The 22,083-nt window shown below is 38.6% G+C and overlaps 2 protein-coding genes across 8 annotated transcripts in view; one reads left to right on the top strand and one right to left on the bottom strand.

Annotated features, from left to right (window-relative positions):
* The window catches only part of DENND4C (DENN domain containing 4C), a 107,927-nt gene extending 92,682 nt beyond the window's left edge, over positions 1–15,245 (top strand). For 4 of the 7 annotated variants that reach the window (XM_023758910.1, XM_006094800.3, XM_023758909.1 and 1 more), the window contains 5 exons: positions 2,224–2,469; positions 3,593–3,710; positions 10,404–10,554; positions 11,756–11,820; positions 12,058–15,245. In XM_023758910.1, the coding sequence (XP_023614678.1) occupies positions 2,224–2,469; positions 3,593–3,710; positions 10,404–10,554; positions 11,756–11,820; positions 12,058–12,194 (717 nt within the window). In that variant the 3' untranslated portion in view covers positions 12,195–15,245. Of the gene's footprint in view, positions 1–2,223; positions 2,470–3,592; positions 3,711–10,403; positions 10,555–11,755; positions 11,821–12,057 lie in introns of those variants that run through there. The other 3 variants (XM_023758911.1, XR_002830720.1, XR_002830719.1) reach the window with 3 other exon arrangements.
* A 243-nt stretch (positions 15,246–15,488) lies between these two features.
* On the bottom strand, positions 15,489–19,527 carry RPS6 (ribosomal protein S6). Its single transcript, XM_006094799.3, has 6 exons — positions 19,499–19,527; positions 18,835–18,966; positions 17,910–18,120; positions 17,586–17,732; positions 15,732–15,889; positions 15,489–15,627 (listed from the first exon to the last, which is right to left on the bottom strand). The coding sequence occupies exons 1-6, from the start codon at positions 19,502–19,504 to the stop codon at positions 15,532–15,534; spliced, it is 750 nt and encodes a 249-aa protein (XP_006094861.1). The 5' UTR covers positions 19,505–19,527; the 3' UTR covers positions 15,489–15,531.
* Positions 19,528–22,083: the final 2,556 nt, after the last annotated feature.

The following is a 22,083-nucleotide window of genomic DNA, read 5'->3' as shown; positions in this document are numbered from 1 at the left end:
TGGGGCAATCAGGCCGACCAGGGAACAGTCGGGGAGATCAGGCCGGCAGGCAGAGGCAGTTAGGGGTGATCAGGCCGGCAGGGGAGCAGTTAGGAGCCAGCAGTCCCAGATTGCGAGAGGGATGTCTGACTGCCGGTTTAGGACCGATTTCTGCAGTCGGACATCCCCCGAGGATTCCTGGATTGGAAAGGGTGCAGGCCAGGCTGAGGGACTACCCCCCCTCTGGTGCACGAATTTTGTATATTCATGTAAATATGTATTAGCACAGTACATAATTCTGTAGAAGATTTAAATGACATGAAAAGTGATTAAGAATTTTCATAAACAGAGCGTTTTAAAATTTCAAATATGTACAAAAATAAACAAGAGTAACATAAATGAGTCCCTTTGAGTCATCAAGATTCAGTAATTTTAAACTTATAGCCATTCTTCTTTCATATATACCCTTACTTTGCTACAAATTATTTTGAAGGAAATTTCAAACAACATATATTCCATTTGTAAATATTTCAGTATGTATCAAACTAAAAATAATAAATAACATCAAGTTATTCAGTTTTTGTTCAAATTTCTAATTGTTTCAAAAATGTCAAGTATGTTTGTAGTTTGAGGAATCAGGATCAAAGAAGGCCCATGCATTGCAACTGGTTGATCTTTTTATTTTAGTCTGTCTTAATCTGTACACTTTCCTTTTTCCTCTTGCAATTTATTTGTTGATCACAACCCTATAAATTGGTAATTGTACCTAGAAGCTTGGTCAAATTCAGGTTTTTTGTTTTGTTTTGCTGTTCATTTGTTTATTTTTATAAGACAACTTCATTAGTGGCAGTATGTTCCTCCAGTATAGACATGAACTATCTTTGTGATTTAGTAGCTATTAATGCCCCATTGCCTAGATCAGGTTATTCATTTGGAGCTTATAAAATGATGATAGTCTGTTATCTTTATTATATGGAATACATCTATGAAGAGAAACTTCCCCCAGGTCTTCTGTTTGGTTTTCTAACGATGCAATTTATATTGGAAAGGCAGTCCAGCCTCCCCCTCCCACCTTTTTTTTAATTAACCAATTTTCAGAATAGCAAGTTGGGTTCTTAGCATTCTCTAAGGTGACCCGTTAATTTGGAGAAATAAGGTGTCATGATTTTTAATGTTTATGTTTACATCCATTGCTGTCGTTATCCTTATTGGTGTTGATTGCATTATCCCATCTTTGCTCAGCTAGAACTCTCTACAGGTTGGTGCCTTATTCCTTGTGACACAACTCTAGTAGTCTTTAAAAATTTTTTTAAGTTTTCTTGCTTTCTTTTATGACAAGGTGTTTCATGCTCATGTTATATAGTCAGCCATTTCTCTAAGAAACACTGGTTCCTTTTAGAGGGAGATGATATTTAGATACTTCAGACTGTGTACTAGGGGTATTTATTACTTATTACTGAGTTAATCATAAGCATTTTATTCTGATTATATTATATACTACTTATAAAGTCTAGGTTGTTTTTTTTTCATTCATTGATTTATAAAACTGCTTTTTGTCGCAATCAAATGTAAAAATGATTTAGATATAATTTTAAAAGGAGTCTAAGAATATTAATACAAAAAATTGCTCCATCTCTTTAGAGTTGTAGGAGGAAGATAAAGTCACACATATTTTTTGGTATCATTATAAAACATCTGAAATGTAAACATTTATTAATTTTTAAAAATTGACCAAAAAAATCAATCATACACAGCCCATTGCTCTTATCAACTTGATATAAAAACTCCATCATGTTTAAAATAGGGTCTATTATATGGGTTATTAATTTTATTTTATTTAACTGAAAGGTAATTATGATTAAGTATTTTTTGTTAGGTTTTCATTAGGATGTTCTACTGCATGTATCAATGGCCAGGAAATAACTGACTTTGAAGGGATAGATAGAGAAGCATAATCTCATTGAGAAATACTTTTTTATTTATTTCAGAGAGAGGAAGGGAGAGGTAGAGAGAGATAGAAACATCAATGAGAGAGAAACACTGATTGGCTGCCTCTGCGAGCCCCATACTAGGGATCGAGCCTACAACCCAGGCATGTGCCCTAACTGGGAATCGAACTGTGACCTCCTGGTTCATAGGTTGTTGCTCAACCACTGAGCTACGCCAGCAGGCCAGAGAAGTACTCTTAAACATACAGAATTAAATAGATAATATTCACTTTTTTTGTATTTTTATTTTTTTAAGGATCCTTTAGGAAAAAGACCCAATCCTCCCCCCCTTTCTGTGCCCTACCTGAGTCCTCTAGTGCTTCGTAAAGAACTTGAATCTTTGCTAGAAAATGAAGGCGATCACGTGATCCACACATCCTCTTTCATCAATCAACATCCGATCATTTTCTGGAACCTTGTATGGTATTTCAGACGTTTGGACCTTCCTAGTAACTTGCCAGGACTTATCCTCACATCTGAACATTGTAATGGAGGTATACAGGTAGAGTGTCAACTTCTATACTTACATTGGTGTTGGTTAGGATGAGGCTTAAAGTAACAGAAAGTATGCAATAGTGGCTTAACAAGATGTAGGTTATTTCACTTAAAAGTTTGGTTAGGTGGTCCAGGAGTGTTACTGTTAGGGACCTGAGATGCTTCTGTCTTCTTGCTCAGCTGTATATGACCTCCATTTCCAAGTTCTACACCAGGATGGCTGACTCTTCTTCTAAGCTATCACATTCACATTCCAGTTAACAGTAAGGAGAAAAATGGATAGAAAAGAGTATGTCTTTCCTTCTTTAGGGACAGTTCCTGCAGTTGCACATAATATTTCCATATGTAGTCATTTGTCCTGATCTTAGTTATATGGTCATTTCTAGTTGCAAGGAGGCTAGAAAAGGTAGCTTTTATTTTGAACTATCATATTCCCAGATGAAATTCTCACAGCAACCTTATTTTAAAAGGCTCATATTCTGTACACCTGAAATGAATACAAAATACAATTGAAAGAAGAATAAGGACCCATATTATCCTTATTTTTCAGATGATATAATTAAGCTAAATAAGTAATTTTTGCAAGGTCACATAGCTAATATGTGATGGGGAGTCAAGATCCCACTCTGGCTGTGTCTAGCTCTAAAGCTCCTACTCAATTGTTCTGGGAATCCCAATCCCACTGGAGTCAGTGAGCTCCTAGAGTTCCTTCATTTTGATATTGAATATTGAGAGGCACCCACACCCAAGCATACACCAGGGTCGCAACAGTCTTAAAGTAGTACAAATTCTATGTTGACCCAGTAAGTAGTAGTCAGTACAAGATAGTAGAAACTTTTGCACTTACTCTTGCCTTAAAATTTGTTGTAATAGCAGTTAATCTTTCATATAGCCACTGTGCTAGTTACCATGTTGTAACTGCTAGTTAGTGTATCCTTGAAATTTAGAATGCAAAACCTGTACTTCAGAAAATAATAACATAAATCTTCAGATTTAAATAAAAATTGCTGCACAAAATTTTAAGTTCAGAGTTTTGAAAGAACTCATTTGTTTTATATAATCAAGTTTTGCTAGATCCCCGGGTAGTTATGATGGTAGGGGCACTAATGCTTTCTATTGATCTTTTTTAGCTTCCTCTATCATCTCTGTCCCAGGATAGCAAACTTGTGTACATTCAACTGTTATGGGATAATATCAACCTTCATCAGGAACCAGAAGAGCCTCTGTATGTCTCATGGAGGAATTTTAGTAAGTAAAATAGAATTAAAGACATAAAAGACTTAAACTGGAAACAACTCAAATATCTACCCACACATGAATGAATAAGCAAATTGTGGAATAAGCTACCCATACAGTAGAGTACTATTTAGCAATAAAGAAGAATGGACTACTGGGAGTTGGAAGACTAGAATTAGTGTGAAGAGAGAAACAAGTCCTTTTGCATTATTTTAAATTTTTTTATTAATTTCTAGTATCTCTTCAAGATTCTATTTTGGTTCAAATTGATTTGCTATTATATTGAGCCATTTAAGTATGGCAGGTCTCTACATGAGTTTGGTTGGATATTTGTAGACTAAATGCTATATAGTGGGAGAGTAATCTGGATGTATTGGAATAGTATTATTTCAGTTATATGGATATTAGTCTCAAAGATTCTAGCTTATTTTTAGTCTTTTATATTTAGAATGTACTTTTACAGGAGGTTTTATTGTTGTTAATCCTCACCCAAGGAAACTTTTCCATTGATTTTTAGAGTGGAAGGGAGGAGGAGCCAGAGAAAAACATCGATGTGAGAGGGACACATTGATTGGTTGCCTCCACCAGGGCTGGGGATAAGCCTGCAACCGAGGTACATGCCCTTGACTGGAATCGAACCCGGGATCTTTCAGTCTGAGGTCCACCACTCTATCCACTGAGCTATACCGGCTAGGGCTATAAGGGGTTTAATGGGTTATCATCCAGTTCAGCAACTCTGAGTAAATAAGAAACGACAAACAAATAAGTGAGCAAGTGCTATCAACAGGCAGTTCATGGAAGAAACATTCAATGGCTTATATAAACTGTTAGTTTGCTAGGGCTACCTTAACAGAATACCACAGACTGGGTATCATGAAATAGACAAGTGATTCAAAATATTCTCTAATTTTTGGTGGGATGAAATTTAGAGCTCTCAAGAATGGACTTATTTCTTTACTTAATTGGTGCTATATATGAAGATTGGCATATAAATAAAATTAAAAGACATATAAGAATTAAGTGAGTGATGACTTCCAGGAATGGCAGTATGAGGAGCTCTGCCACCAACTTCTCAGCAAAACAACCATAATTGGTGAAAATTATTAAAGGGACAAAAAGTCTAAGGCTATAGAGCAAATGAACATTCATTCAAGAAAATATACTAAATTTCAGTAAAATTAATGTGCTCTGTGGCACTTGAGTTAGAACTTGCTGCTCCCTTCCAGCTCCCAGTCAGGGCTTCAGCCAGCCGTTCTCTTTCTCTCAGCTCTGTTACCACAGAGGCGAAACTCCTCCATCCAGCTTCCATTCATTGGGCAGCCATTCTACCCCGGTTTTGGCAAGCCAAGAGTGCTGGGGTCCCATTTGTTCGTACTGCACCTTATAGGGCAGAAGTTTTATGCCAAGAAAGGCAAGCTGAAAAGACAGAGACTATGGCTCCAACCCAACACCCTGTCCACAAAGCAGGAGAGTCATTCTAAGAGAAGGGCCCCTAATTATATATATATATATATATATATATATATATATATATATATGCCTAAGCGACCGTTAGGACCCACCAACCGACCGGAAAAACTGTTGGCTATGATGCACACTGACCATCAGGGGGCAGACGCTCAACACAGGAGCTGCCCCCTGGTGGTCAGTGCGCTGCCACAGGCAACCTCCCGTGGCCGGTCAACCTCCCACAGTCCCACCTCCTGTCCCTCCCCCTGGCCAGCATGCCCCAATCAGCCTTGATCTCTGGCCAGGCCTAGGGACCTCACCCGTGCACAAATTCGTGCACTGGGCCTCTAGTATCAATATAATAAAGGACAAAACCTGCATGATTGTCTCAGTAGTTAAAATATTTGTTGAAATCCATCACCCTTTGTTAAAAACACTCAAGCTAGAGCCCTAGCTGGTTTGGCTCAGTGGATAGAGCATGGGCCTGCCTGAAGAGTCCAGGGTTCGATTCTGGTCAAGGGCACATGCCCAGGTTGTGAGCTCAATCCCCAGTAGGGGGCATGCAAGAGGCAGCCGATTAATGATTCTCTTTCATCATTGATGTTTCTATCTCTCTCTCCCTCTCCCTTACTCTCTGAAATCAATGAAAATATATTTTAAAAAACAACACTTAAGCTAGAAATAGAAGGAACTTCCTCAATTTGATTATAAGCATCTATGATAACTGGCAGTTTTCTTTTTTAAATGTTCTTATTGACTTCAGAGAGGAAAGGAGAGAAAGAGAAACATTAATGATGAGAATCTTTGATCGGCTGGCTGCATCCTGCACATCCTCACCAGGGATCGAGCCCGCAACCCGGTCATGTGCCCTGACCAGGAATTGAACTGTGACCTTCTGGTTCATAAATCAATGCTCTACCACTGAGCCATGCCGGCTGGGCTGACAGTTTTCTTAATGGTGAAAGACAATACTTTCACCTAAGTACAGGAACAAGACAAGATTGTCTCTTTTTATCATTTCCATTCAACATTGTACTGGAGGTTCTTGCTAGAGCAATTAGACAAGAATATAAAAGGCATCCAAATTGTAAAGGAAGCCTGGCTGGTGTGGTTGAGTGTTGACCTATGAACCAGGAGGTCATGATTCGATTCCCGGTCTGGGCACATGCCTAGGTTGTGGGCTTGATCCCAGCTGGGAGTGTGCAGGAGGCAGCCAATCAATGATTCTCTCATCATTGATGTTTCTATCTCTGTCTCCCTCTCTCTTCCTCTCTGAAATAAATATATATTTTTAAAAATTGTAAAGGAAAATGTAAAATTATCTCTATTTGCAGATTATCTGATCTTAGTATAGAAAATCTTAAGGAATATACATATATACACACACACACACACACACAAACATGATAAGTTCAGCAAAATTGCAGGATATAATATCAGTATACAGAAATCACTTTCAATAAATAATCAAAAAATTTAATTAGGAAAATAATTCCATTTATAATAGCATTAAAAACAAAATTTAGGGGCTGGGTGAAAAAGGTGAAGGGATTTAGGAAAACAACAACTCATAGACACAGACATTATAATGATTACCAGAGGGAAACGGGGGTGGGGAGAGGTAGAAAGGGAATAGGGAGGATTAATGATGATGGAAGGAGACTTTGACTTGGGGTGGTGAACACACAATACAATATGAGATGATGTATTATAGAATTGTACACCTGAAACCTGTATAATTTTATTAACCAGTCACCTCAATAAATTCAATGAAAAGAATAAAATATATAGGAACAAATTCGCTGCAAGAAGTACAAAACTTATACTTTAAAAACTGAAGTCATTGTTGAAGAAATTAAAGAAGACCTAAATAAATGGAAAGAAATACCGTGTTTGGAAGAATTACTATTGTTAAGATGGCAGTACTTCCAAATTGTTCTATAGATTCAGCAAAATCCCTATCAAAATTCCAGGTGGCTTTTTTTTTTTTTTTTTTTTTTTTTTTAACAGAAATTGAAAGGCCTATCCTAAAAATCACATGGACATTCTAGGGACCCAGAATAGCCAAACAGTCTTGAAAATGAAGAACAAAGTTGTAGGATTCATACTTCTCAATTTGAAAATTTAGTGCAAAGCTATAGTAATCAAGAAAGTGGAATGCTGCATAGAGATAGACAGTATAGGTCAGTGGTTGGCAAACTTATTAATCAACAGAGCCAAATATCAACAGTACGATTGAAATTTCTTTTGAGAGCCAAATTTTTTAAACTTAAACTATATAGATAGGTACATTGTTATTAACTTAATTAGGGTACTCCTAAGCTGGCCTTTGCTAAAAACGTCAATCTGATTGAGGTACGTTCACTGAAGTCGACCCCTTCCAACTCTCCCATCCACGCTCATCTTGTATACTTGTTTCGTCTATCTCCTTTCGTTCATCCTCTCTATATGTTCAAACCATCTCAACATACCTTTCTTAATCCTCGACACTATGGAATAGAGTTGAGTTTCCAGAAATAAACCCTTACAAGTACTGTCAGTTGCCTTTCAATAAGGGTTTCAAGATCATGAAACTGGGATAGATGGTGCTGGGACAACTAGCGGCAACATGCAAAGTAGTATAGTGAGTGCTTCTCCTAGTCGTTACTATAAATTGACTCCAAATGGATTCTAGACTTAGAAGGAAACATAGGAGTAAATCCTCATAGCCTTGTATAGGGCAAGTTCTTAGATACTATACCACCAAAAGCACAAGCAACAAAAGGAAAAATAAACTGGACTTCATCAAAGTCAAAAACTGCTGAAAAATAACCAGTCATGTAAGTGCAATGTCAACCCAGAATAGGGGAAATACTTGCAAGTAATATATTTTAAGAGAATATATAAACTCTTACAACTCAATAATAAAAGATAACTCATTTAAAAATGGGCAAAGGATCTGTATTAATCCATTCGGACTGCTGTAACAAAATGCCCCAGACTGTGTAGCTTATTAAAAATGGAAGTTTATTTCTGTCAGTTCTGGAGGCTGAAAGTCCAAGATGAGGATGGTATTAGCCTGGTCAGTTAAGGGCCCTCTTCTGGATTGCAGATTTCTCATTATATCCTCACACGGTAGAAGGGGTAAGGGATCTCTTTGATGCTTTATTTTTTTTTAAAGGGCACTAATCCATTCATGAAGACTGCCCTCATGACTTGATTACCTCCCAAAGGCCTCACCTTCTAATACCATCGCATTGGGCATTAGATTTTCAACATGTGAATTTTTGGGAAACGCATTCAGACCATAGCAGGATCTGCCAGTTCTTCAAAGATGGCTAAAAGCAAATGAAAACATGCTCAGTATCACTAGATGTCAAGGACATGCAAATAGAGAAACCACTTCACATTCACTATATTGGCTGTAATCAAAAGGACAGATAATAACAAGTATTGGTGAGGATATAAATAAATTGAGACCCTCATACACTGCTGATTAGAATAAAAATGGTGCAGTTGCTCTAGGAAAGTTTCACAGTTCCTCATACTAGTAAACACCATATGACACAGCACTTGCTCTTAGTATATATATAGTGAAAACATGTGTTCACATAAAAACTATACACTGTTCTTAGCATATTTCTTAATAGCCAAACAGTGGAAACAACCTCTATGTCTATCGGCTGACAAATGGATAAAGTTTGGTATATCCAAGCAATGAAATATTATTTGGCAATAAAAAGTACTGAATACTGATATATATGCTACAGCATGGATGGATTTAAAAACATTATAGAAGAAGCCAGTCACAAAAGAGCATAGAAAGTATACCACTTATATGAAATATCCAGAATAGGCAAATCTGTAGACAAAAGTAGTGGTTACCTAGGGTTGAAGGGTTGGGAAGATAAAGGAGTGACCCCTAGAGGTTTCTTTTGGTGGTAAACAAAAATGTTTTAAAAGTTGATTGTGATGGCTGCTCAACTCCCAGAATATATTCAAAACCAGTTTTGTAGTTTAAATGGGTGAATTGAATGATTTGAGAATTATACTAGTATCTCAGTAAAGGTGTTATTTTTAAAAACTGAATTAAAGGAGAAGCCGTGAAGTTATATTTGGGTTAGGCTCTAAAATCACAACAGCATGAAAATCAAGTACTTTTTAAAACAATGTTTCCTATTCCAAGGAAACATTTAGCAGGTAGAAGAGCTAGGATAGAAACTTACAGCAGCCAGTATTTTCTCTTGTATTTTAACAGAGAACTTTGCTATTTATTTGGTTGAACACAAATGAAGTATTACTAGTTACCTTTATTAAGGGACTATGTTGTATGAAAAATACAAGTTTACTTCATGGCAGGCACTTAGAATGAGGCTAGACTGGGGAATTACTGGATACATATTCCCATCTCAACTAACTGTAAATAAAATTATATGGCTGCTGGGATTACAGTATTAAAGTTTTCCCCTTTTGTGGGCCAACCACACTGGTGATCTTATTTTTCATGTTAGTATGATTCAATTCCAGTGTATTACTGAAGCACTTTTCTATCTATGAAATCTATATAAATGTTTGTTCTTAATTCTAGAATTAGCCTTTATCAATTAGGATTATATTCTGCTACGTTTAATAGAAAATAACAGAAATTTAAACACTACAGATTACTCTCTCACATAAAGTATGAAGTAGACTCTCTAGGACTGATAGGCAGGCTCTTTCTGTTGTGTCTACTTTTGCATCAGTAAAGGTTGCTTTATAGTCACAGGATGGCTCCTGGAGTACTGGCTGTCACCCCTCCCCCCTGAGCCCCTGACCCCACCTCAAACACAAAGTCTTAAGTTCAGGGAAAGGACAAAGGGACAGGTCTCTTCTATCTGAAGAAAGCAGGAAAATATTTCTTAGTGGTCACATTGCCACATAATTTTACTAGTAAAGGGTAAGGTGATGTTGAATAAAAAACTAGAGCCCTAACCGGTTTGGCTCAGTGGATAGAGCATCGGCCTGCGGACTGAAAGGTCCCAGGTTCGATTCCAGTCAAGGGCATGTACCTTGGTTGCTGGCACATCCCCAGTAGGGGGTGTGCAGGAGGCAGCTGATCGATGTTTCTCTCATCCATGTTTCTAACTCTCTAGCCCTCTCCCTTCCTCTTTGTAAAGAATCAATGAAATATATTTAAAAAAATAAAAATAAAAAACTAGAAAATGCTACAACTCTGGAAAAAACTTTAATAATTAGAGTGGATAAAGATATTCTTAATTACTGTGTTTTTATTATTAGATTCTGAAAAGAAGTCATCTGTCCTATCAGAGGAACAACAAGCAACAAGCACTTTAGTAGAAACCATCAGGCAGAGTATTCAACGTAATGATGTTCTTCAACCCATCAACCTGCTTTCACAGCAAATGAAGCCAGACAAGAAAAGACAAAGGTAATAATTGTTTACTACTCAAAATAATGTCATGTTAAAAAACTATTTAAAATATCTCTAGTTGTAAAAGAAACACATACTCACTGTAGAACATTTGTTTTAAAAAGTACTTATTTGAGCACAAATAAGTATCTGTTTTGGGGGACAGATTAAATTTTAGGAGGTAATTCATGTCAAAAGTGTATGAATCTTTGGGAAACATGAATGCTATTCATGGAAACCCTCTTGTGAATTTGTTAGCATTGATGTTATACATATGTTCTACTTGGTTCAGGCCCTGTCATATCCGTACATCTTTTCCTTACTTGAGGGACATAAAAAAAAAAGTGCATTTAGTAGTAGAAACAATTTAGGAAAGTGATGGAAGCAGTGAATTACAAAGGATATGGAGCTCTCCTGATCCTCTTACTATTGTCTGCGAACATGCTTGGATCAGTACTCATCCCAATGTCAGCATAAGTGAATTTTGCAGAGGAAGCTTCAGAAAACCTTAGTACGAGGATAATGAAATGGATGGATCCTCTTAATTGAGGTACAGATGACCTCCTTTACAGTCTAAAAAGTACCTAGTTTCAAGCATCTGTGGTATAAGGACAGGGAAGGAATATTAGAAATGACCTGCTATGGCTTCTGAAGCTTCTAAAGAAAAGCTACATGGAGCATCATCAATCAGCATTACTAATTTTTTCATTGTGTATAAACACTCAAATCAGTTTACTTCCTAAGTTATTTTTAACAACTGAGTTAAGCTTATTTTTCAGATTTCATTTGTGACATTTTTATGTCCACAAATCAAAGGTGATTTATCTTTTATGGTTGGGTTAGATAGTAGAGACCACTCCACCTTTCACTCTATGTCCAAGGGTTTTAGACCCTGCCTTTGTAAATTTTAATTAGGAATTAGAACAGTTATATTGTTAAAAAAATTGTAAGAAAGTTAAAATAAACCATTTTTTTGTTTTTGGTGTGAAGCTTTATGCCATTAACTTTTTAACTTGAAATAGATATTCAAAGGAAGTAGTTGCAAAAATAGTTAAGAACCCTTCCCCCAAAGGTGACATCTCATAACTGTGCCACATATCAAAACCAGGACATTGTTAGGCCAGAGAACTTAATCCTTCTTTTTAAACAATTAAAAATACCTTCACATATTTATTTGTATACTCTTAGCCTATTGACTTTAAAAATATTTGTTTTATAGGAGTTTATACAGAGAAATCCTCTTCTTATCATTAGTGTCTCTTGGAAGAGAGAATATTGATATTGGTAAGTTGGTTAATTAGGCACTTTTTTCTGTTTTCTTACATTTTACTATTTTCAAATGTAATTTTACGCTTTATTCTCAAGGAATTTTATTTCCTAAAGTAATTTTTAAAATTGTAGCTGGTATGGGTAAATACTCCACTTGCCTTTGAATATGTGGTGTATATATGATTGGACTACCATATATAAATGCATAAATTTTTTAACAAATAACTGCATTTTTGAAATTGTCTTTTCCAGAGGCTTTTGATAATGAATATGGACTTGCATACAATAGCCTATCTTCAGAAATCCTTGAAAAGTTGCAGAAAATTGACGTTCCACCAAGTGTCAGTGTGGAATGGTGCAGGAAGTGTTTTGGAGCACCTCTCATTTAAACTACATTTCAGACACACAAAGCTGGGGGAATAGACTCAGTCTGGAAACTTTCAAGGTTTGTTCCGAATGCTAAGAATTGGTGAAAACCAAAATGATCTCTTGGGACAACATATGAAACGTAACATACCAAATCACCGAGAAATGAAAAAACACCATTAAAATGCCCCAGGATTTATTTATGTTGAAAATTTGCAGCTTCTGAATGGTTTATCTGCCTCTTCTGAAAACTGTTTGGATCTCTCAATGTTTGCAGTAGTTTGATGAGAAACCGCATTCATCATTGGCATTGTTTATATTTGAAGCTAATTGGGTTTGGGGAATGACAAATTAAACTTGCCTAACCCCAATACAAATGAAATATCTCTTAAGAGCAACTCTGTGTGTGTGTATATATGTGGCTGTGTAGGTATGTGTATATACAGCCATATTATATTTATTAAAATTTATAGATTATGTATTGCAGTTTTCTGAAAGGGGTCTAAGTGACTACTACTAAATTCATCTGTAGTCAATAATCTCAAAATTACCTGCAAAGTCTGATGACAACTGCCTTGACTTTAAATTTAATATATATCTTCACCCTTCATATTTTGTATTATTTTCCTTAATGGATTTTATCTTGAATATCCAGTCACTTCCATCTACTTCCCAATAGCATGTTAATATACAACAGCTTTATAATTGAATACATGAGTCAGTCAGTTTAAATGAAATTAAATTGGCTTCATATTTCACAAAATTGGAACATGCTTAAAATGCCTGTGTATATATATCGTCTTTGGACCTGAAATGGTTCAGGCACAGTAAATGGTTGCTATTGGCCACTTTTTAAAACCTGTGGGATAAACTTGCACTGCAGTTTTATTCTTGTATAATATATAGATTTGTATGCTTGTGAATTTGTAAATAGTTTTTTTAGGATAAATCAATTAAGTCTTAATACTTTAAAGCTATTGAGCTTGTTTGCCGGATTTAAGAAAATCATGACCTCACATGCCTGACAATTATGCCTTTTGTTAAAAGCCCTTAGGAACAGTAAGATTGCCTTAACTCTCTGCGTGGTGTAAAACACCAGTGGTTGTGTTTTATAGTAATTATACATGACTAAATCACTGGGTACAAATTATTTACTGGTAGTTAACAGCACAAATCTCCTACCTGGTATAATCTTTTACATCTTGTTGCTGTACCAATCTTTCATCATTTAGGGTTAACCTGACCTTTGCATTATTCTTGTTTCAGTTTATTGTGAAAGAACTTCTCAGAAATTATGTACAATTCTCTTTACCTTAAAAATGGATCTTTTGCACTAACTCAGAGTATATATTTTTGCAACTAAGACTTGGTACTAGTTTTAATACTTAACACTTATTATCCCAACAGAAAGTTTGTAATTACTCTTGTATATAAAAAGATGGAGGTTGAATGAAAGGAAAAATTGTCTGTTACCTTTTTAAGCCTCCAGAAATGTACACAATTTGAACCTTTGTGATCTTTAGAATTCCAATTATCTTTCTCTCCATTTCTTCTCTGTAGCCTGAAAACTAAATTACCACTAAACAAAGAAAAAATCTGTAATGATCTCCTTACACAGTTAAGAGTATTTAAGTTTTCTAATAACTTTTTGTAACATTCTAAGTAATAGCCATTATATATTGGAACAGCAGAAGTGGATTTATTTTAAAGGCTTTTTCTAGCACCTACCACAGAAAGGGTACCACTAAAAGCTTATAACAAAAAAAATCTCATTTGAATTATCTATAGTTGTAACGCTGTACGAAACATATCCTCCTGTTAACTTCTGAAAGCAGTCTTTCAGATTAGTCCAGATTATTCTAAAATGTTAACCTGTTAAGCGCCGAGCCTGTTTTGTCTTCCTTTCCGTTTAGCCTGCGATATCTGATTTCACCGATATGCTTGCAGCACCAGTGACTGACCTGTCTGGACGGAAAGTATAGTGTCAGTCCCTGGTGACTGATGTGGTTCAACATGTTAAACTATTTTTGGATTTGGTAATCTAACTTTAGCTGCATTTTGTAAATTGATTATAGCATCCTGCATGGTTAATAATGAGCATAAATCTCCCATTAAATCTGGGATATTAAATTGCTGCCTCTTTACTTCATTTTTGGTACATAATACAAGATTAAAGATGTTTGTGATCTCAGTAACTCTTGAAATCTTAAAGCTGCCAGAACTCATGAGCTAAAATAGTGTAGGCAAGCCATATGTGTCCGCTTTAGAGAATGCACTTAAAATCAGCAATGTGATTCATGGTTTGTGTATTAGGGTCAACCATGTACGTACTGGTTAATACAGACCTATACACCAGACTTGCCTTTTGGCCTTGTTATCCCCATTGTAGTATGTCTTTTTTGTTATCTTTAAAAATGCTACATTTTCCCTTTTAATTTCTATAGTCAATTGCCAATTAAGACTTCTCATGTTGTCTAATACCATGTATTAAGAGCAATGGGGATCTTACTGTTATCTAAGAATCTTGCTTCTCACAGAATGATCCAGGAACTGGCATTGGTCGCACACGGGATCTTATCTGTGTAAAAACTACTTCAAAATTTTACTCACCTGTGGTTAAACTATACTTCAGCAAATGAGCCTCCTCTTCATCCTTAAAGCCTAATGTGCCTTTTTTAAGATCCTTCTACCCTGTAAAGGACAGTTTTGACTGTAACTACCAGAGATTAGATATGGTACATTAGAAAAAGTGTACTACTTTCTCTTTGTGCATCCTTTATTGATGCAAGTTTTTAATCTTAAAACAGGCATAGTCAACTCCTTTTCAGAGTGAAATAGAAAACATGAATAATTCACTGGAGTTGAAAGCTTTCTGTTAATGTAGTATATTTGCACTGGTTTTAAAAGCTTTGTGAACTTTTGCAAAATGGTATCATTAACTATGGTTTTAACAAGTAATCTTTTTCATCACATATGACAAATGTCCATCTTCACAAGGGCACTTTTCATGTATTGTGCATAGATGTTTAAGAAAAACTGTATTCCTCAAAATAAAGTGTATAAAAGATTAATAATCCTAGTCATTTGTTTTCCTGAAATTATTGACTCACTGAAAATGCCTTATGCTAAGAATCTTTTCCCGAGCCACCCAGATTCCAAGAGAAACCATATCCTGCACACATCCTTCACCATCACAGTGTACTTCTGAATTTGAAGGATATGTCACTTGTAAGTTTTAGCCATTAGTATTCCTTTTTCTATGACCTGAGTTTCTCTCCATTTATCTAATTTTTATCATCAATGAATAGTCGGTAAAGGGGCTTTGATATTTGCTCTCCTTTATTTGTTAGTTACAAAATCTCATTTTTGACTGGACTCAGACTTAGAGGTAGAAGCTCTCAGAGAGGACAGTCTACGTCTCTTCGCAATCTGTTCCTGGCGTTTTTCTTTGGCCTCCTGAACAAAACAAAAAAGCAGTTAAAGCCTGTCTGTGTTGAAAATCTAAACCCAAAGTAAGGCCTGACTCCTCCCCCGGCCCACCCCAATCATCTTAGACTGACCTTCATTCTCTTAGCCAAAAGCTTAGCATATTCTGCGGCCTCTTCCTTGTTTTTCTTAGTACGTTGTTTCTTCAGAGCAATACGCCTGCGTTTGTGTTGCAGGACACGTGGAGTAACAAGACGCTGAATCTTGGGTGCTTTAGTCCTAGGTTTCTTACCTAAAAATTTAGATAATGGCTTACTCACTTCTCAATACCCTTGTTCATTAGGGCCCATACCTACATTTTAAAAACTAGTAACAGACACAAACCTGAGTTAGTATCTACGAAAACTTATTTGTATGAGGCCTTTTAAATCAAATTTGAAATATTTTACAACTTAAAAATACCACCACTTTGCCAACAAAAATACAAGGCAGGCTAAATATTATACAAATATAAGGAAAACTGAAGTCCTTCTAAAAAGTGATGAGGCTAATACTAGCTGCCAGTTTTCCTAATTAGCACATTTAGCCCTCATTAAGTCAAGCCTATTTGGATGTCAAGATCATATATAAATTTACGTTTTTTAACAATGAAGTCACACTCAGCTTTTTTCTATCACTTTGATTTCCTGCCAACTACTAAGGCAGTGGTTCTCAACTTGGCTGCACATTGGAATCACCTGGGAATCTTGTTAAAATCCTGATTTCTGGGCCTCCTCATTAGTAACAAAAAGAAACAGAATTTCCGGAGGATGAGGCCCAGAAATCAGGAATTTTAAAAAGGTTCCCAGGTGATTCTAATGTGCAGCCAAGGTTGAGAACCACTGCCTTAACATAAAGACACAAGAATCATCTTAAAAACACCTGCGAACTAGCACACTCACTACACGGATGGTGTTTCCAAAGGTGTGATTATGGGGAACTCCTGTGCATTTGCCAATTATTTTTTAAAGCATAAGTTACAGGAGGCTAATACAGTGGGGCCTTGACTTACGAGTGTCCCGACTAATGAGTTTTTTGAGATACCAGCTGTCTCTAGGCCGATTTTTTGCATTGAGTTGATAGAGTAATTTGAGTTAACGAGCTCGGTCTCAGAACGAATTAAACTCGTAAGTCAAGGCCCCACCGTACTATACTTTATCCTCAACCTTTAAAATAGTATCCGGCACATAGGGTGTGTGGGATATTTGGAATGAGTGACCAATGAACTTAAAATAAGCCAGGTATAGGTTTACCTGGAAAAATAAAACCCAACCAACACCCTCCCCCATGATTTGCCAGAACCCAACCTGAATATGCTATTTATTCCATTTAATGTAAATTGTTCATACACTTCATACAGAAATATTAATGTTATAAAACATTGCAGCCACAGACTACAGTCGTGATGGGTTATGTTGCTTAACAAGGTACCTTCTAAAAATATAAAACTACCAAACACCCATTCCCTAATATTCTGGATACAGTATAAACCTAATTCTCATAACTCTTACTATTGCTACTCATATCCCATAGATGAAAATGAGGGTCAGAAGTTAAAGCAAGTTCAACTGATGAAAGCATTTTATTTCTTTTGTAAACTAAAAAAATTAGAACCTCATATGACAGCAGAGCACATTCAATCATAGCCCTAGAATTTATAGTTTTTCCAACTTTTAACCTAAAAGCAATGAACTTAGTGTTTGCTAAGTTATTTTTGGATAAACACATCAATTACTACCCGGAAAATTTTCAAGAAAAATTGTAACTCTAGATAGAAGGAACTGGATGTAACAAGGATTAATACCAACTACATGTCATGACCCTCAATATTTTCCTAAAATCTCCAGGTAAGTTGTGGGCACAGATTTCGTTATAATGAGCACTCAAAAACACTGGTGACAGGCTAATAACCAAGTTAAACAAGCCCTAAATGTCATAATATCCCCTACCTTCTTTGTTTAGAGGCTTTCTCACAACATATTTGCGGACATCATCTTCTTTAGAAAGATTAAAAAGTTTGCGGATTCTGCTGGCTCTTTTGGGCCCCAGGCGACGAGGCACAGTGGTATCAGTGAGACCAGGAATATCTTTCTCCCCTAAGAGACATGTAAACAAAGACATTTTAATTCAACTTCCTTTTAAAGAACCCTAAGTTACTGCTTTCATTGGTAAAAACCAAACAACCCCATTGGATATGGCAAATGAGAATGCATTTGGACAATCAGCTTTAAATCAATGTCAGCAGTAACTGAACGGAAGAACACAAGCCTCACCTTTCTTGACAATGACCAAGTTGAGAACACTGAGGTTGGCATCCACAATGCAACCCCGAACGGATTTGCGCTTTCTCTCCCCAGTCCTCCTCGGTCTGTAACAGGAGTGGCCCTTGCTCAGCAGCAGGCGGACTCGGCCGTGGGTCAGGACACCCTGCTTCATGGGGAAGCCTTGTTTGTCGTTCCCGCCACTGATGCGAACCACATAACCCTGCAGAACACAATGACACATCACAAAAGGAAGGGCTGTGGCCTCCACGACCTACACTCTCAATTCTAGCAGGTACAGTTCTTTAAGTACAACCTGGAAAACTTCTTAAAAATAGAATTCCTCTGCTCACTCATGTTTGTCTGCATTTGCCAACCTCCTAAGTTCAATTAGCGGATTCCTTGCAATCAAGCCCGACTTCTAGCCTAGCCTATGCTTTCCTAGAGGGAACAGTTCCAGGGAAGACAGATTACAGGGCAAGAGACCAAAGTGTCCACAAGCAACAAAGGAACCAGAGACACCCTTTCTCGCACTTTGAAAAACACCCTTTGGAGACCATTAGCTTGCAGCGCAGTTAGGGATGTATGCTTTCCCATCTGAGCTATAAAACCCCGCCAGGTGATAGCTCTACCTCACCTGGGTCCCCTTTGGCGGTCGAACGACCCTTTCACAGGGGTCGCCTAAGACCATCCTACATATCAGATATTTACATTACGATTCATAACACTGGCAACATTACAGTTATGAAGTAGCAACGAAAACAATCTTACGGTTGGGTCACAACATGAACTGTATTTAAAGGGCCAGAAGGTTGAGAACCACTGCAAAATCAGCGGACAGAACCGAGTTTGAAAACAATTACACAGCCAATTACCACCCCGTTTACCACCCTCCCTCAAAGAGGGGCAGCCATTCCGCTCCGCAATCAACTCGCACCTTCCATTCTTCACCCAGCGCGTCCGCAGCAACCTCTGTGGCCATACGCTTCTCATAGAAGGTACGGAGTTTGCGTTCATCGTCCACTTCAATGAGTTTCTGGCAGCCAGTGGCTGGGAAAGAGATGTTGAGCTAAGGATTAAAGGGAGGGAAAAAGAGCTTTATGAAAACTACAGAGCCACCTACAAAGGCATTCCACTGCAAAAAGCCTTCCATGTCAATACCGCTCCCACAGCCAGCAGCAAAATGGAGATAATCGCTTTTATTCACTATAAAGCACGTGTGTGCAATAACGCGCGACCAGCCCCGCGCTAAAAATAGGCCGTCGTCAGTCAAGCCCAGGGCAAGGCCTCCGCGGACGAGGGGCTCCGCAGCCGTGCACCCGGGAGTAAGGAGCCCAACCGACAGCAGAGCCGTATCTGCCCGGCTAGGCCCGAGGACGCCGCCACCATGACGCTCCCGGCCCCACGCAACTCCAGCGGCAATCGCTCGCCATCCCCTCTCCCAAGGAGCTCCAGCCCCACAAAATAAAAGCTTTCTCCTACCTCAGACCCTCCTCTACCTAGAACCGGGGTTTTGGAGAGCTACAAAAGCAGCGACGCCGTGTCCTGGGGCTCGATTCATGTCCCCCAAGCCTAAGCCAGCACCCGCCATCTCCTCCTACCTTCATCCTGAAGCAGCCGACAGCCGAAAAAGAGGCTCAACTTCCGCTTAGCCGAGATCACATAGGCACTTCCAGTTCTCGCGAGATGGGCAACAGCCTGGGAGAGCGGAAGTGATCATGGGTAGTCGGGGGTGGGGCTAATCTGCAGTCCGAAGGTGGATTTAGCAGCCTAGCCGCACCGGTGGCGCGTGGCGGCGGGTTTTGCTCTGAAGGTTAGACTCCCAGCCTGACCTTTCTCGCGTTACCCTTGACCCGGAAGCAGCCCAGCTCTGTCTCGGACTCCGCATCGGGTGCTGCCAAGGAAGGAAGGCGGCCCTGAGTTCAGCTCTCCTGGACACTCCTGCACCTAGGACTCGGAGGGAAGATTTACGGTCCGGGAGCGCACCGTGCCCTGCTTCCGCGGTTCACAGCAAGACACCCTGACCACCCTGATTTTTCTCTCAAAATACTCCATCTGCGTAATCGTTGTTCTGTCGCAGAACAACAGTCCTAGCCACCCTGTCGCATGAGCCAATAATCACAATTACCCCAAGGCCGGGCCACCATCGGTACCTACGAAATAGTCTCCTTGCTTTCCGTCTTGCCTTCGCGATCTTTTTAAAACGAGAAATTATAGCGAACTCCTCCCCCAAGCTCACCAGCTGCTATGGGCTAATGCCATCTCAGGTCCCTCCTGAGAGAAGCCGGTCCTGACCTCGTTGTCCCGCTCGGTGTCCGTGTCGTTCTCTGGTGCAGCACAGCTCCCTCTTGTAGGACGTGATCATGGTACAGAAGGGGGCTGTTTATGGCCCGTCTCCTCCACTAGGTGAGAGATTAACCGCCGCTCAGGTCTTAACCTTACCAGGGTGTGTGTACCAGGACACAGCGAAGTGCATGACACATAATAAGTAAGTGCTCAGTAAAATTTTTTAAAAGTTTTAAATTGAGCCGAAACCGGTTTGGCTCAGTGGATGGAGCGTCGGCCTGCGGACTGAAGGGTCCCGGGTTCGATTCCGGTCGGGGGCATGTGCCTGGGTTGCGGGCACATCCCCAGTGGGGGATGTGCGGGAGGCAGCTGATCGATGTTTCTCTCTCGTGGATGTTTCTAGCTCTGTGTCTCTCCCTTCCTCTCTGTAAAAAATCAATAAAATATATTTAAAGAAAAAAGTTTTAAATTGATTTTAGAGAGAGAGAGAGAGAGAGAAATATCAATTTCTTGTTCCACTTATTTATGCATTTTATCGGTTGCTTCTTGAATGTGCCCTGACAGGGAATCGAACTTACAACCTTGGCCTATCCGGACAATGAATGCTCTAACCAACTAAACTACCCAGTCAGTAAATATTTTTAAAGGAGTATAACCCTAGCGCTGGTATGTTTTAGTCTGAGTGTAGTATAATGTGGAGGCAGCCATCAGAGGAAGAATAAGTGGAACTATTACAGTAACTCTTGAATCAGCATGGTGCAACTTTAAAAATATATATATATATATACATATATATATTTTATTGATTTCAGAGACAAAGGGAGAGAGAGAAACATCAATGAGAGAGAATCACTGATCGGCTGCCTCCTGCACACCCCCTACTGGGGATCAAGCATGTGCCCTTGACTGGAATCAAACCCGGGACCCTTCAGTCCACAAGCCAATGCTCTATCCATTGAGCCAAACTGGCTAGGCAACAATGGTGCAACTTTTAATAGTACAGAAAGATGTGAGAAAGATACAGTTTATTTGATAGTCCTCCTGAACATTCTGGGAGAACAAGAATGAGAACCCAGGCCCTAGCCCGGTGCTCAGTGGTTAGAACGTGGATCCACAGACTGAAGGTTCTTGGGTTCAATTCCCACCAAGGCACCTACCTGCATTGCAGGCGCGACCCTTTCTCTCCTCTCCCAGAACCTGGTAACCACCATTCTGCTTTCTCTTTCTTTGAATTTGCCTACTTTAGATACTTCCTGCCCAGCCAGCGTGGCTCAGTGGTTGAGCATCAACCTATGAACCAGGAGGTCATGGTTTGATTCCTGGTCAGAATGCATTCCTGGTCAGGATGCATGCCCAGGTTGCGGGCACAATCCCCAGTGTGGGGTATGCAGGAGGCAGGCAATCAGTGATTCTCTCTCATCATTGATGTTTCTATCTATCTCCTCCTCTCCCTTCCTCTCTGAAATAAATAAAAACATATTTAAAAAAAATAAAAAGTTGTGGTACATTTACACTATGGAATACTATGCAACAGTAAAAAAGAAGGATCTCTTTGAGACAGCACGGAGAGACCTGGAGACTATTATGCTAAGTCAGTGGTCATCAAACTGCGGTTCACGAGCCACATGCGGCTCTTTGGCCCCTTGAGTGTGGCTCTTCCTAAGCCTTAGGAGTACCCTAATTAAGTTAATAACAATGTACCTACCTTTATAGTTTAAGTTTAAAAAATTTGGCTCTCAAAAGAAATTTCAATCGTTGTACTGTTGATATTTGGCTCTGTTGACTAATGAGTTTGCTGACCACTGTGCTAAGTGAACTAAGCCAGTCAGAGAAGACAAGTATCACATGGTCTTACTCATATGTGGAATCTAATGAACAAAATAAACTGATGAACAAAATA

The sequence above is a fragment of the Myotis lucifugus genome, unplaced genomic scaffold, assembly GCF_000147115.1.
Source record: "Myotis lucifugus unplaced genomic scaffold, Myoluc2.0 scaffold_144, whole genome shotgun sequence".
Classification (NCBI taxonomy): domain Eukaryota; kingdom Metazoa; phylum Chordata; class Mammalia; order Chiroptera; family Vespertilionidae; genus Myotis; species Myotis lucifugus.
This window is presented reverse-complemented; position numbering and strand designations above follow the sequence as displayed.

Bases quoted from the DNA above. Each gene is read 5' to 3' on its own strand.
- RPS6 (XM_006094799.3), bottom strand. The intron at 18,121-18,834 runs GTGCGAGTTGAT...TGTGTTCTGCAG, and splicing joins CGCTGGGTGAAGAATGGAAG to GGTTATGTGGTTCGCATCAG. The intron at 17,733-17,909 runs GTGAGGCTTGTG...CATGTCTCTTAG, and splicing joins CTTGGTCATTGTCAAGAAAG to GGGAGAAAGATATTCCTGGT.